Source organism: Torulaspora globosa, chromosome 8 (genome assembly GCF_014133895.1).
Source record: "Torulaspora globosa chromosome 8, complete sequence".
Lineage (NCBI taxonomy): Eukaryota > Fungi > Ascomycota > Saccharomycetes > Saccharomycetales > Saccharomycetaceae > Torulaspora > Torulaspora globosa.
Genome location: NC_050734.1, coordinates 724,684 through 740,083, shown reverse-complemented (window position 1 = coordinate 740,083; position 15,400 = coordinate 724,684). Strand labels below are relative to the sequence as shown.

The 15,400-nt window shown below is 43.0% G+C and overlaps 6 protein-coding genes and 1 non-coding gene across 7 annotated transcripts; 2 read left to right on the top strand and 5 right to left on the bottom strand.

Annotated features, from left to right (window-relative positions):
• Positions 1-137: 137 nt before the first annotated feature.
• YCS4 (condensin subunit YCS4) lies at positions 138-3,623 on the bottom strand (the record flags this gene model as incomplete). Its single annotated transcript, XM_037285815.1, has 1 exon — positions 138-3,623. The coding sequence occupies one exon, from the start codon at positions 3,621-3,623 to the stop codon at positions 138-140; it is 3,486 nt and encodes a 1,161-aa protein (XP_037141711.1).
• Positions 3,624-3,878: 255 nt separating this feature from the next.
• Positions 3,879-3,952, bottom strand: HG536_0Htrna12V. The gene has a single exon. It is a non-coding gene; the product is annotated as a tRNA-Val (tRNA).
• Positions 3,953-4,501: 549 nt separating this feature from the next.
• Positions 4,502-6,670, bottom strand: PIG1 (protein phosphatase regulator PIG1; the record flags this gene model as incomplete). The annotated part of the gene is made up of 1 exon (XM_037285814.1): positions 4,502-6,670. The coding sequence occupies one exon, from the start codon at positions 6,668-6,670 to the stop codon at positions 4,502-4,504; it is 2,169 nt and encodes a 722-aa protein (XP_037141710.1).
• Positions 6,671-7,759: 1,089 nt separating this feature from the next.
• On the top strand, positions 7,760-10,048 carry MCM5 (MCM DNA helicase complex subunit MCM5; the record flags this gene model as incomplete). Its single annotated transcript, XM_037285813.1, has 1 exon — positions 7,760-10,048. One exon carries the CDS (start codon positions 7,760-7,762, stop codon positions 10,046-10,048), a length of 2,289 nt encoding a protein of 762 aa, XP_037141709.1.
• A 174-nt stretch (positions 10,049-10,222) lies between these two features.
• SMD2 (mRNA splicing protein SMD2) lies at positions 10,223-10,612 on the top strand (the record flags this gene model as incomplete). The annotated part of the gene is made up of 1 exon (XM_037285812.1): positions 10,223-10,612. The coding sequence occupies one exon, from the start codon at positions 10,223-10,225 to the stop codon at positions 10,610-10,612; it is 390 nt and encodes a 129-aa protein (XP_037141708.1).
• An 82-nt stretch (positions 10,613-10,694) lies between these two features.
• On the bottom strand, positions 10,695-12,503 carry DBP9 (ATP-dependent DNA/RNA helicase; the record flags this gene model as incomplete). The annotated part of the gene is made up of 1 exon (XM_037285811.1): positions 10,695-12,503. The coding sequence occupies one exon, from the start codon at positions 12,501-12,503 to the stop codon at positions 10,695-10,697; it is 1,809 nt and encodes a 602-aa protein (XP_037141707.1).
• A 287-nt stretch (positions 12,504-12,790) lies between these two features.
• Positions 12,791-15,109, bottom strand: YSH1 (cleavage polyadenylation factor subunit YSH1; the record flags this gene model as incomplete). Its single annotated transcript, XM_037285810.1, has 1 exon — positions 12,791-15,109. The coding sequence occupies one exon, from the start codon at positions 15,107-15,109 to the stop codon at positions 12,791-12,793; it is 2,319 nt and encodes a 772-aa protein (XP_037141706.1).
• Positions 15,110-15,400: the final 291 nt, after the last annotated feature.

Sequence of the window (15,400 nt, the reverse complement as noted above, 5' to 3'; positions counted from 1 at the left end):
CAGCGGCAGCCGTGGAACCGAGGCCTAACTTATAAATCCCAACACCTTCTTCGTGCTATTCTAAATTCGTGTATATTTCTTGTGCATATCTTGTGCATATATGTTTCTACGTATCGGCATTAGCCATAAAGGAAAGGTTAATTGCGGGCAGAGGCCATCTTGAACCCTTTCTCCAGGGACTCGGCGGCTCTTTCATCCTTGTAAGGTATATTGTTCAATACAAACGCCACGTCATTCCATTGCTTTTGCGAATCGCACTTTAACAATCTGCCCAGTAACTTTTCAGCAAGCTGCTTCTGATGCTTCTCCTTTTCGATGAATGACAATAAAAACTTCATGATTCTCTTGAAACTATCTTTGTGTAGGCCTTCATCAGCAGATAAGTTGCTGAAAATATCAATGAAGCTGTTATACACAGCATTGTCTTTTGTCGCCAGCTCTGTAAAAAACAATCGACACATATCCCTGATTCCTGGATCTGGGTTTTCTAGGCATTTAGCCATCTCACCAAGTTGCCCTTTAACTTTTACTTGCCCAGCAAGGATCAGAAACGTAACGGTCATCAGACATGTGCGCTGAACCATCAAGTTTTTATCGCGCAATCGACGGTACAAGTAGTCTGTGTTTTCGTCAACAAGGTTATTGAAACAAACCGCCATATCGCCCAGCCCAAGCACGGCATTCGAGCGGATTATAGGATCCTTCGATTTTTCCATCATTGTGATAAGCAAAGACAGTCGTTTCTCGCAATATTTTGATGACACACACATAAATTTCTCCAGACATAATGCCGCTGTCCTTTGGAGAATAGGGTCATTGAATCTGCTGGTGTTGGAGCATATTTCCTCTGCTATGGGGCAAAATTTGCTTAAAATCGAGTTTTCCCCAAACAGGAGCTCCTTATCTTTGATAAAGGTGATGGCATCGGCGAAGTCATCCTCGTTGGTACCGCCAATCATTTCAAGCTCTTTCTCTTTGCCTTCATCCGCCGCACCGTCACCTTCTCCCGCTTGCTTCTTCTTCTCTTTGACTTTCCGATACTCAACTTCGCTCCTTGCCCTTTTGAATTCAGCCTCACATTTCTCGAGATAAACGAGTGCTTTGATGGCAATTTGGCCCACAATGAATAATAATTGGCTTAAGGAAGTGACCCTAGATGTGTGCTGCAGAAATTCCGAATCCTCATCTTCGGACTTACCGAACGTCATCATCGTTTTTTCCCTGACTAACTCAGTAGCCACAAGGTCAGCCTTCGAAGAGATAGTGAAGAGGGCATTCAACGCTTGTTCGCATACCGGATACCACCCTAGATCATTGGTCACACCAATAATTTTGGAATAGAGCTTTCTAATAACTTCTTCTTCTCGAGATTCGCTGATTATGGATGAGAACCTGCTGTGATCTCGAGGAACCATCCTTTCCAAAGCTAGGCAAGAATATTGGCAGAGTAGCATATCCTCGTCCCCCGGTATTCCAAGCCCAACGTTCAGAAGAGCATCAAGACCTCGAAGTGTTACTTCATGGTTTGCAAGCGACAGCATTCCCAAAATTATAATTGATCCGTGAACCTGTTGCTTTTCAAAGTGTTCACACATTTCTTCGTCTCTTGAAACCGAATTATATATCGCCCACAACACATTAATAACATTCTCATCAATCAGTTTCTCCCTGTACATCATGCATAATAGCTGCTCTAGCGAGGCTAGATCTGCAATTGACGCGCCACAAGTTAACTGTATCAGATTTTGAGCTATGTAGCCCGCTTTTTCCCTAAAGTTGAACGACTCCGGAGCGGTCAAAAATAGCTGGGTATAGCAACTTATCAAGTGCGCCGATATACTTGTTCCCTCGTCATTGGTGCCCTTCATCCAAACTAGGTGCAGCATTTTCTTGATGCCGATCTGGCTAGGTTCGAGGCCGAATGCATCAGCCAAAACCAGATAATCCATTGTCTCCAAAACTTCGTTCCGATTTCGTGAAAATAATAGGCCAGCTGCTAACCTGAGACTGCCGTGAATAGTCCTGATGAATTTCACAGCATCAGTGTAATACACAACCATAAGCTTAAGTTTCAGTATCGCTTCGGTACTTATGGTGTTTACAGCCTCACTCTCTCTTTCTAATCGCGTAATTTGATTATTTTCATCCAGATATCCTTGAACTTCTTCAGCCTCGCAGGCCTCTTCTCTGAGCGAGTTATCGATGATGTTTTCGAGATCACTTGGGGACTCGTGCTTCTCTTTTAACTCATTCAATTTGGCAGTAGAAGTTTCCAAGTGCTTTTCCCATTGTCGGAGTTCGAGGTTCGAACCATGAATGGCCTTAAACGGATGGTTAAGCAGCACTTTTGATAACAACTTTACTGCATTTCTTCTTACTAAAGAAGATTTATCCTGTAGGGATCTAGTAGCAAGCCTGGCAAACTCCGGCTTGTTCTTGCTGAACTTAGATTCCAACTCGCAAATCTTCAGACAGCCCTGGATTGCTTTGGTCCTGACGTACGGATTTGAATCCTGGAATCTCTCTTCTAGCAGTTCGATAAGGACTGCAATCTGTTGCTTGTAGTGATCCAACATCTGCTCATCTTGGGCCAATCTCCTCACGATATTACCGCATGTCTCCACTACCGAGCACCTCAAAGTGATGGAGCTATTGTTCAAAAGTCTGACGACTAATGACATTTGTCGGAGCATGACTTGAGGTGACACTTCTGATAGTTTGATCAAAAAATTCGATATCGCTTTTGGACCAGTGGTATCTTTTGCATTGAAAACTCTAGAACTGATTTCTCTGAGTATCTCCTCTGTCAGCTGCGGATAGTCGTACTCATCGTTTAATAGCTTCAGCAATTCTGCATTGAAATTGGAAAGGTGTAGAAAATATGTTAAATTGGTCATGATGGCGTTCTGTACGCTTGAGCTTTGATTTTGATACTTCACACAGATTGCTAGCACTTTCTGAGTGAAAAGCCGCAGAGAGTTGACCTTGACAGCGGCTTCAACTTCAAGCAGAGAGAAAAGAGGTTTCGTGAAAAGCTTTACGTATAGATCTTTCTCAGGCGTTGTCTGAAAAAGCTTTGACAGATTAATTTCCAGCACTTTCAGTACCGCCTCGAACATTGATTCAATTTGATTACAGCTCCTCTTGAAAAGCTCGGCCGCTGGTCCAGTAGTTTTCACTTTCTTCGCCCCACCACGTCCCAAAGTCGTGGCCTGCGATGCTGCAATATGGACGTCTTCTTGCAGAAAGCTCAGTAGCACATGGATAAGGTAACCATATTCCTCTAAATGTCTTCGATATTGCGGGAGCAGGTCCATCGTATCGCCACCGTTCTGATTGGCCCCGTTCAAATTCGCACCGATATCATGCGCCAAGTTTCCAACAGAGGAGGCAACCAAATAGCATAACTGCGATTGCAGTTTGACCGGTAAGTGTGGAAAACCATGGCAAAGGTCTATCAATGACTCGAGTGTTTCTCCGTCCGCGTCGATTTGTTCTGGTGATACTGCCAAGCGATCGATCACAGAATTCAACTCATCGGATGGCCTCTCTACCGCAGGAAACGATCTTTTATCACTGTTCTGCAACCTGCTGATTTGGTCTGCTAAATTGAAGTCTGACATTCGTCAACAACGGTGTAAAGCCGTGAATTTCTTGGTTCTGCTTTGCGTTCCGTGTTTAGGTCATACGCTGCTAGCTCTTCCAACCGGTAACGAGCTTAGAAAGCGCTCGGAATGAGTCAAGAGGTGATGCCTTGCCAGCAATAGAGTTGCCAGGCAAGGGAAGGGGAGCTGTTGGGATTTAACTTATGTAGCCTTTCTAGTTGCAGATCGCTCTGCTGCTAAAAAAATATTGGTAGATCTAGGATCTGGAAAAAATGATTTCGCCCAGGATCGAACTGGGGACGTTCTGCGTGTTAAGCAGATGCCATAACCAACTAGACCACGAAACCATATGAATTGTGATTTTTTTTTTTATAAAACCGCTATATCAGCTAATTCATTATCCTAACAAAACAGACCTTGGAGATGATGCAAATGCTTACTTTATAGCTTTTGTTTTCTGGGCAGAACTGTTATTCGCTTATCGACCTACTGCGGCGTCAATTCGACTTTACTGACAGGAGGATTCATACCTTGGGATTATTCGGCTATAGCAAAGATATATTAAATACACTAAAGTGAAAGAAGGAGCTTCAGTTCTTTTGATTTATTTATCACAGTGGTTGTTATGCTACAAGATTTTTATCTTTCATCTTCTTCAAAAGGTGAAATGAACTGCCAAAGGCAAAAACATAAAATAATTAAGTTCCATTATTATATATATGTTTAGTCAGATATGGAAGAGTCTATAATATTGACGAATGGTTGGTTTCAAAAGCAAAATTTAAATGAAGGCCAGCTTGACTATGGAAATATGCAAATGATTGGATAGTTGGTATGCTGTTTTAGAGTACAAGAAGCGAGAAAAGGTCAAACATATGTTCCCGTTGGGACTGTCGTTAACTTCGGGATACCCCTTCGAAAGAAGCTTGAGATAGTACAGGTGGGGGTGTGCTTAAGGTTTCCAATCCCATAGTATGATCATTTGTATCCCTTTCGCAGGACATTTGGTCAGAAGGAGGGACTGGCACGGGTTGCGACATCTGGGCAGCAAAAAATGTCTTTGACCCAAGAGGATTCTCGAAGCGGGGATCAAGCCCTTTCGATGTCGGTGATGTGTGGAAACAATAGGAACTGAGAAAAGCTTGATAATCTTGATCTTTCAATCCCGATGTAGCTTCTAGAGTGTTACTCTTGGAATCGGACGATGCAATTATGTCTGAGCCTTCATATTGATGGGAGTTTGTAAATGATACAGGTTCTGCTGAAACAGAGGACAATGGCCTAGGGATAGCATCAGGATTAATCAGGGTGTCAGTTGAGTTATTACTGTTGGAATTATTGTTAATGGTATTGTTATGATCGCCTGGAATGTCAGTCACTATACTTTGACCGTCATCATGATTTTCACTATAGCTATGCAATGTGTTGAAAACGGGTAGGTGATAGTTGTAATTTGCCATTTCAATTGAAGACATTGAGTCAATTGAAGGATATGGTCTATAGTCTGAACTAGCCATCGAGGCAAAATCTTCCAGAGGTGAGTAACCACCGGAAGAAGAAGACGAAAAAGATGATGATGAGTTATGCGACTCGATAGGCTTGCTCGAAAGAATCAAACCTTTTGAAGAGATTTCATTGATATCCGGTGTTGCATAATCTTCTTCATCGGTGGAAAGCTCTGGATTCATCAAAACTTGATTCATTCTGACAGGCTTGATTAAGCTTGTGTCATTGTGATACAGATGCTTTAGAGGCGATGTATTGTAATAATCAGTATCTTCACTGAATTGCCTCGAGCCAATTGATGATTTTTTCAAATTTGGATTATGCGTTAAAGTAGTGGACACTAAGAAATCTCGCGCAAAGGAATTCGTTTGTGATGGATTCGTATCATGAATGTTCGATGATGGATTTTCCTTTACTGTTGATGGTGTCACTTGAGCCGCTGTATTTCTAACTGTGGCTGCCAATTGTATCTGATAGTTCTCATAATTGTTGTTATCGTAGAACGTTTCATTGTTGACATCGTATCGACAACACAGCTCAACGTTTAATCGGCACACGCTGGTCGTTGAATCTGGCATAGCATAGATCAAATTCTTGACTTGCAAAGAATATTTCAAACTGTTCAAATCGATCACAAACCTGAACTCATCAATTTTATCTGTGATTGACCTTGAAAAATTGGCTGGAATATAATGCATATCCTTCCACCGGTTGAAAGTTAATTTTATCTCTATGAATTTTTCGAAATTCAAATTGTTAACATAAATTAATCCAATTATCTTGCCAAACTCGGTGGTTGATTGTTTTAACGAGTGCAGTCGGATATTCGATCCCTGTAAATAATCGAAAATCTGGCTTTCGAGATCGTTCTCACCAGCTTTTTGGTTGCTGGCGAGCAAGAAAGGATTCCAAACTGGTCTCATAGGGGAAATGTTGGTCTTTGTCAATCTCCAATCAATAACCTCTAATTTACTATCCGAAGACAACCCATTACCTGTGACCTGTCGAGGCCATTCATGGGTCTCTTCAAAGACATCATCATCGAACTCATCATCGTCGTCGATCCCACTGTCCGAATCATAGTCCAATTGAAATTTCGATCCCGCCAAACTTTTTCTATTAATTCTCTTAAGTCTCTTGACGTCATTAAGCCCTCGCAGAGTCGGCACTAAAGACGACTCATTGAACCAAAACCCATCTTCTGCCACGCAACAATCATCTGCATTGCCGTAGAGCGTCTCTGGATAACCCAAGTTATATTGCAAATCAGAATCAGATATCGGGTAAAATTTAGGGGAATTCTCATTAGAAATCGAGATCGGTTCAGCTGAAGAATCGAACTTTTTCACAGTGGTCAGTTCGGCCGCAAAGCGCACATTTTTTTGAGATGAAGACGAGGAGGAAGTAGTCGTCACCGATGGCGTAGAGTGAGATTTTGATAATTTCATAGACGACTTCAACCTTCGTATCATTGGCGAACGAGTTGGCAATTTTAACACAGCTGGAGATTGTTCGACTGAGTTAATCTTTGTGTCCACATAACCTCGAGCTATTACCATCTTCAACTGCCTTTATTTGTAAAAAAAATCACCGCTTTTGATATCTTATCCCTTACACAAAGACACTCTATAATTCCCCGTCCTTATTTTGCAGTTTGTTTTGATTTCGGTATCCGATTTTTCTATCCTGTCGCGGAGAAGGATGTAAAGAAGATAAGGAATAGGAAGCGAAAAAAGACGCAGCAGGAACTGAAGGAAAAAAAAACAGATGAATAAGAGATTGTAGAAGATAAGAAAACGAAACAACAAAGGATGATATGTGTTGTAAAGCGTGTTCGTTAGCTTTCTAACCTCTTAGTAATAATGGTTTGAAATGTTGTTGATATTGACAGTAAATGCAAGAAATAGCGCACTACAAACGAAAACGTGCATCAGTACCATCAACAAGAAGACCCTAATTGCAGGATTCTTGTAAGGCTTATATATCTTGAAAAAAAACCGGAAAAACCTCACGCCAGGTTTTAGGGAACCCAAACCCTTCATATTATTAGTCTCCTCATTTAGCAGCCACCTCCCCCTGCGTCTTTCCTGTGAGCCAGCGGGGAGTCTTAGATCGTCCCACATTCCGCCCCGTTTTTTTCTTTTTCCCCACCTACGCGCATCGACCTGCATGCATAATCAAGCAGCTTGATCGTCCGCGCTTTTCTCCTGCACCCCACGAAGGGGCGGGGGTTACCCCTCGCAGCGATTTCTGTGCTGCGCTGACTAAGTCCCGCCCTCAAAGTCCGACCTTCCTTGAGGTGCCCCACAGGCATCCTGCGGCCTTTGTTGGATTTGACAAAATAAAACGTTGAAGTTAGGAATTGAGGTCCGCGGAACAAGTTTAAAGAAATGAGCGGTGGTGCACGGGCTTTCCTGAGTACTACCGCCATGCCAAGGTGATCTGCAAGAGATCTACAGATCTTTCCCAAAACGGCAATTTTTATCGATTTTTGCAGCCGTTGAAACGTTTTCGAGATATTTGTCGTTAGTAATGATATAAATGTTTCGTAGTAGGATCTATATGATGGTCTGGCTTTAAGCAGATGATGTGTTGCTTCAAGACGGGGAGGATTGTGGAGGAGAAGCGGCTGTGTTGAGGGATTCCGGATGTCATTTGATAGACCAGAGATCTACAGTGCTCCTGTGTTGCAGGGGGAGGCGCCTAATGACGACGATAACACGGAGATAATCAAGTCGTTCAAGAATTTCATCCTGGAGTTTAGATTGGATTCGCATTTCCTTTATAGAGATCAACTTCGAAATAATTTGCTGGTCAAGAGGTATTCCCTGACAGTGGATATGGAACATCTTATCGGTTATAACGAGGATTTGTACAAGAGACTTTCCGATGAGCCGTCTGATGTGGCACCTCTGTTTGAAAGCGCGATTACGCAGGTTGCCAAGCGGATAGCAATGTTGACCAAGACGCCCCGCGAGGAGCGTGGTGGTGGCGGAGCGGAGGGAGAGGACGATTTGGATCTGGGAGCGTTCCCAACTTTTCAACTTGTGCTGAACTCCAAGGTTAATGAAACGTTACTGAGACAGCTGGACTCGGAGCACGTCTCCAGGATGGTGAGGATCTCCGGGATCATCATATCGGCGTCGGTTCTCTCATCACGGGCGACGTATCTTTCGTTGATGTGTCGGAACTGTAGACATACGACGTCATTGCGGATCAATAATTTCAATTCGATCGGCGGCGGCTCAGTGAGGTTGCCGCACTCGTGCTTGTCTAATCTGTCTAGTGGGATGAACGAAAATGGGCTCATGGGCTCCACCGACGATGAGGGAAGAAAAAATTGTGGTCCAGATCCTTACATAATTATTCATGAGTCGTCACAATTCATTGATCAGCAATTCTTGAAGCTGCAAGAGGTCCCCGAAATGGTCCCCGTGGGTGAGATGCCTCGTAACATTGTGATGACCTGTGACCGGTACTTGACCAATCGTGTGGTACCAGGGACTCGGGTTACTATCGTTGGGATCTATTCTATATATCAGTCCAAGAAAAAAGCAGCCGGCGGATCAGGTGGCGTGGCCATCAGGAATCCCTACATCAAAATCTTGGGGATACAAACGGATCTGGAGACAGCAGGTATGTGGAACTCGATGACAATGTTTTCAGAAGAGGAGGAGGAAGAGTTTTTACAGCTGAGCAGGAGACCGGATTTGTACGAGCTGTTCGCCAACTCGATCGCTCCTTCTATTTATGGTTCGAAAGATATTAAGAAGGCAATTGTGTGCTTGCTGATGGGCGGTTCGAAAAAATTACTTCCAGACGGTATGAGGCTGAGAGGTGACATTAACGTTCTTTTACTTGGTGACCCCGGTACCGCAAAATCCCAACTGTTGAAATTCGTCGAGAAAGTTTCACCCATCTCTGTTTATACTTCAGGTAAAGGTTCGTCAGCGGCAGGTTTGACTGCTAGTGTTCAGAGGGATCCCATGACCCGTGAGTTTTATCTAGAAGGCGGTGCAATGGTCTTAGCTGATGGTGGTGTCGTTTGTATTGATGAGTTCGATAAGATGAGAGACGAAGATCGTGTTGCGATTCATGAGGCTATGGAACAACAGACAATCTCTATAGCAAAAGCTGGTATCACGACCGTCCTAAACTCGAGAACAAGTGTTCTAGCGGCAGCAAACCCTATCTATGGTCGTTACGATGATTTAAAATCTCCCGGTGAGAATATTGATTTCCAGACCACTATTTTGTCCCGTTTCGACATGATATTCATTGTCAAGGACGACCACAACGAAGAAAGAGATATCTCGATTGCAAATCACGTAATGAATATTCACACTGGGCGCTCCACGCAAACAGAAGGAGAATTGGAAAACGCCGGCATGGAAATTAGCATGGAGAAAATGAGACGCTACATAACGTATTGCCGGCTCAAATGTGCTCCCAGGTTATCAGCACAGGCCGCAGAGAAGTTGTCCTCCCAATTCGTCAACATCAGGAAGCAATTGCTTATCAACGAACTAGAGTCCACCGAAAGGTCGTCGATCCCAATCACAATTCGTCAGTTAGAGGCCATAATCCGTATAACGGAGTCTCTAGCAAAGTTGGAACTGAGCCCGGTAGCTCACGAGCGACACGTTGACGAAGCGATACGGTTATTCCAAGCGTCTACCATGGATGCGGCTTCCCAGGACCCCACCGGCGGCTTGAATGGCACAAATCTCATGGCGGAAATACGACGTATTGAGCAGGAATTGAAAAGAAGACTGCCCATTGGGTGGTCTACTTCCTATCAGACATTAAGAAGGGAATTTGTCGATACCAATAGGTTTTCGCAAAGCGCTCTGGACAAGGCTATCTACGCCTTAGAAAAGCATGAAATTATACAACTAAGATATCAAGGTCAGAACATCTATCGATGTGGTGTGTAACAAGCTGCCGGTAGCATTAAAGCTTTGCTGGCTCAGTTGGTAGTTTAATTCCAGATATGTACTATTACCGTTAATCGCCTGTAGTGGCGCTGGACAGCGAAAAAGTTGGTCTTATTAGAACACTCTCAACAGATGAACTTCGATTAAAGCAATTGAAGAGAAGCCGAGTTACTTATGATGTATGTGATATTCAATAGACACGACTATCATTTCGAGATTGATTTACTAACATTTGATAGTGAGCTATCAGATCGCCCAAAAGCCGAGTTGACAAAGGATGAGCTAGACCAGTTAGAAGAGTACGAGTTCAAACATGGCCCTCTATCGCTGATAAACGATTCTATGAAGACTAAGACACCTGTGATTATATCACTTCGGAATAACCATAAAATTATAGCGAGAGTGAAAGCATTTGATAGACATTGCAACATGGTCCTCGAGAACGTCAAGGAGCTTTGGACAGAAAGAAGAGGAAATAAGGCTGAAAATAAAGAAAGGTTCATCAGCAAACTGTTCCTAAGAGGTGATTCCGTCATCGTCGTTTTAAAAGCACCGATGCAATGAGCAATCTTCGTTCAATGTGTATGTAAGATATCGAGGAGAGAAGTACAAGGGGATTGATTAGTTACGTAATTTAGTGAAAATATTATTTGAAATTCTTCAATGGATCCGACTTACCACCACGACGCTTATTTATTTTGCCCTTCTTCTTGTTCTTTTTTGGGTTGTGAAATGGAACGAAACCAATCTTCTTGGATTTCCCTTGCTTTGCACTTTCTGGGAGTAGATAATCGGGAACCCTTTTCAAATGCTGTTGTATTCTAGCTGGATGCAGTTCTTTATCATGCCTCAAACTTTGTAACTCCTGAGGATTTTCTTCGAAATGCCTTTTCAACTTTTCACTCGCCAGAAGTTCCTGTTTTAATTCCTTGATTCTAGCCTCTCTAACAGCAACTTGAGTAACGGCACGGAAACCGTCCTCCATTCTATAGCGGAAACCTTCTACCTGTTTATTATCAAAAATGTACGGCTGAACTTCCAATCCGAGCTTGCTTTGTTGTTTGATGATACGGGCCAGTATCTTTTCATCCTTCTTAGCTGTTGGACACGTAGAAGGCTTGTGTTTACCAAACTCCTTCAAAGGCACGACGAAGGAGATAGCGGTACCTGATTTCCCAGCACGAGCGGTTCTACCAACTCTATGAACATACGACTTTGCAGTAGTGGGTAAATCGAAGTTCAGTACACATGCTACGTTCTTGAAATCCACACCACGGGAAACACCATATTCTTTATCCTTCTTAACCGGTACCTTCTTCTTGCTCTTCTTGCTCTCTGCTTTTTTATCCGACTCATCCGCCTGTTGACTGTTCTGAGTTTCCTGCTTTTCCTCCTGTCCTAGCAGACCCTCTTCATCTGCCAGTTCGTCCTCTTCCTTGATATATTCCGTGTCATCCGTGGCAATCAGTAGCTGGTAAACGTTTTTATTGAACTGGTCAACTATATGTTGCCTGGAATTAGCGGGTAGCTCGCTATTCAAAATGCATGACTTTATACCAAACTGCTCTAAGACCAGCTTCAGCCTGTAGCCTCTATCAATGTTAGCGACAAATATCAAAGTCTTTCCCTTAATCAGTCCAAGTTTGAAGATCACATAACAGAGCAGGAACTTGTCAAACTCGGAAACCATAACATAATACTGCACCAGCTTTGTCTCACCCTTAGCTATTTCGTCATCGTTGAACTTCAAAATGGCGGGGGAACGGCAAAACTGCTTCTTCAACTCTTGTATGTCATCGTTCAAAGTCGCACTCATCAGGAAGGTTTGTAAATTTTTCTGTAGAGGCAGATATTGAGCAATCTTCACCAGATCTGTCTGATAACCGAACGAAAGCACTAGATCAACTTCATCAATCACAAGAAATCTCAAATTTTCTAGCGAAACAGAATTTATGTTATTCTCCAATAGACCTAGAAGTTTTGCTGGAGTGGCAACTAACACTTCTGGTGATTCTGACAACAACGAGGACAAAACAGCGTTGGACATATCTGATGAAACATTCAAACACCTTATCTCCTTGGAGCAATACAAAGTCATTTGTTCCAAGACCGTTGACACTTGACTGGACAGTTCTTTCGTCGGAACAAGAATGATTCCCATAGTCTTAGAGGTACTCAATTCATCGTTTCCTTCATTTTTTTTGTAATCTAAGATAGTTTGAATAACAGGGATTAGATATGCCAAAGTTTTTCCTGAACCTGTGGCAGCCTTGGCTATGATATCTTTCTTTTCCTGCAATGCCAGAGAGATAGCGTGAGACTGGATCAACGTAGGATGACGGTAACCACTTCGTTGAATAGCCTGCAGCAATCTTGAGTCCAACCCAAACGCTTCAAAGGAAGTTGAATCATCCAAATAGGCATCTGATGCAAATTCAGCTTTCTTAGCCCCCATAGACGGCCGAATCAATCGAATGCTTTGTGTTTGATGTTCTGCTCAAGACTATATAAGATGCGATGAGATGAATAGTTCAAATTTTCTAATCATCCGTCAAGAGTGATTTAATCAATAAGACTTCGAGTATGAGAGACTAAGTGATTATTATAGCTATGATTATAAGTAAAACCTATTACACTATCTATGGAAGCGGTAGTCTCCCATGGAGGTCAGTAATACTCAATGTAAACCTCGAGAATTTCATTTCTCTACGTAATGCTATTGTTACAGACATCGTACCGCCATCAGCACAAAGGTGCTGTCAGATCAGCTCCCATATCCAGGATTCTCTCAATTCTTCCCTTCAATGGATTAGAATTGCATTCTTCTATCTTCATCTGAGAAAAATTTATGCGGGCGGTGCTCTTCCCGATGGTAATCACACCGTAAATATCTCCATCTCCATTCTTGTGATCTTCGCTCTTCTGCAGTAGGAGAGTGAAAGTATCTCCAAACTGCTCTTTGAAAAGTTTCGCTATTTGTTTCACTTTCCACACACTATTCTGCTGCTCCAAAAAGTTGTTCGGGCTCTCATGATTGTGGTGATGATCGCAAGCCTTGCTGCTCATTCGCACGCTGGCGGGCGACGAATCAACACTCATCAGGATAGCCACAATGGAATCTGCAACGGTGTCACTTATCAGGCCTTGGTTCCATTCTAACGTGGCCAAGTTATCAACAATTGTCAAAGTTATGTCGTTCATGATCTTGAGCACTAGCCTACCGCTTCCGCCGTCAGCGAATTCCATTTTAACGTCGTCCTTTTTGATTCTATTTGTGACATCATCCTCATCAGCGATGACTTCTACATCCCCAAACATTTGGCAGATGTGCCAGTATATTAGTTCTTTTTTACAGTCCACATGGACTGTTTGCCTTTCTCTCAAAACTGTTGTGGTCAATTCGGTGTGATGTTCCCTCAAATCTGTCAATGAAACTAAATTCAAGTCAAAGTTCTTCTCATCCGACACTAATATCCCAGATACAATAATTTCTTTCTCATCCTCGCTTGGAAATTCTTTCTCCTCTGCTTCAACCACTTCTTTCTCCGTATGTTGTTCCGTATTGTTCTTCTTCTCTTCTTTCACGCCTACTTCTTCCTCTTTCCGTATAGCATCCACAATATTCCCTACCGCTTTGGCTATTTTCACGCCCTTGAACTCCAAGATGACATCGACGCAATTTCTCGGATTAAAGACGTGCACTTCCCCTTCAGTGCCTTTCAATGAGGCGAAATTTGATAAGAGAGCAGATTTCAAACGACCCATGGGGTTAGATTCGCCATGAACAAGAATAATGTTTGGGGCGCTGATCTTCTCAATGAACTCCAGATTTTCCTGAAAATCAACGTGTGCCGCAAAAGAAATCTCTTCAATTTGACAGCGTCTCGGAATGGTAGCTTCTGTATTACTGATTGATGGAATTGTGTCGGGTTCCAACATTAGAAATTTAGCCATTGTACCTTCAACAGAATAACCAGTGATGAGCACCAGATTTTTAGCTTCTGGACACCATCTTTCAAGAACATCTCTTGAAAGCCCACTTTGTAGCATACCGGGAGAAGCCAGCATGACGCTGGGCCCGAAATCCTGGAATTCGTCGATGTTCTTAAGATATGAAATATTCTTGAAGATAAAAGGATTAGTTTGCGAGTCTCGAAACTTCCGGCGAATATCATCATTCATCATGTTGACATAAGTTTGAAAAACGCTCATACATCTCTTAGCGAGATTGGAAGCATAATATATCGGCACTTGACCTCCGCCCAACTCCTCCGCATGCTGAGACCAGTACTCATCTAAAATCAACATAATCTCTTGCGCCCTCCCCAATGCAAATACAGGCAGCAAAACCCGGCCTCCACGGCTGACCGTCGAGTGAATTAACTGAGTAAGTTTGCGTTCGCGATTCGCACGCGGTTCATGGGTGGCTGTACCAAAAGTGGATTCGACGATAAGAACGTCCGAAGGCAAAGGCGGGACTTCAGCAGAATTCAAGTGTCGATCCAACTCACGAGAATAGTCACCAGTGAAGAGGACTCTAACGCCAGCAATCTCTATCTGAAACATAGCGGCACCAAGGACATGACCTGCATGAAATGCAGTGAACTTTATACCATTGATGTCCACTGTGGAATGATAGTCTATGGTTTCTATTTTGTCGAAAGAATCGGCGAGATCTTCATCCGTATACAAGTTGTCATCCTGACCGCCTGACGAAGATCCAATACTGGTAACTCTCACAAAATCTCTCAAAAGCCACCTATAAATGGCTTTCGTTGGATGCGTCATGAAAACTCTCCCCTGGAAGTTCGTCTTTTGCATCACGTAGGGAAGAGAAGCAGCGTGGTCCACATGGAAATGTGATATCAGCAAAACATCGATTGTAGAAAGATCAAACTCGTCGTAAAAGGGTAATGAGGCATAGCCTTGATAAGCTGGATGGACACCAGCGTCCAGCATTATTGTTTTGCCCTTGAACTGCAAGATATGACATGATCTTCCGACTTCATTCCCCCCACCAAGTGCGAAAAATCTCAGTGAGTTCTTCCCTGAAGTTTCCATAATAAATGAGCGTGATCTAAAACACAGTGGGCTCTTCTCTAATGGTTTTTCTGTTCCCAGATACCACTCCCCTGTTGGTCAATGGTCCCTAGGAAGCTCTAGCTGAAAAGGCGGATAGATCGTAACTTTGACGAAGACTCTGAAAAGCTATTAAACTTGAATAAAAGAGAAGCGAGCAGTTAGCAACGGGAGAAAGTAATCCAAAAGGGGAAGAGCTTGGGAAGTTATTAGAGGGAGAAGATATTTGTTAGTAAAAAAAAGTCCTCTGAGAAGAACTCCGAGTTCCACTAA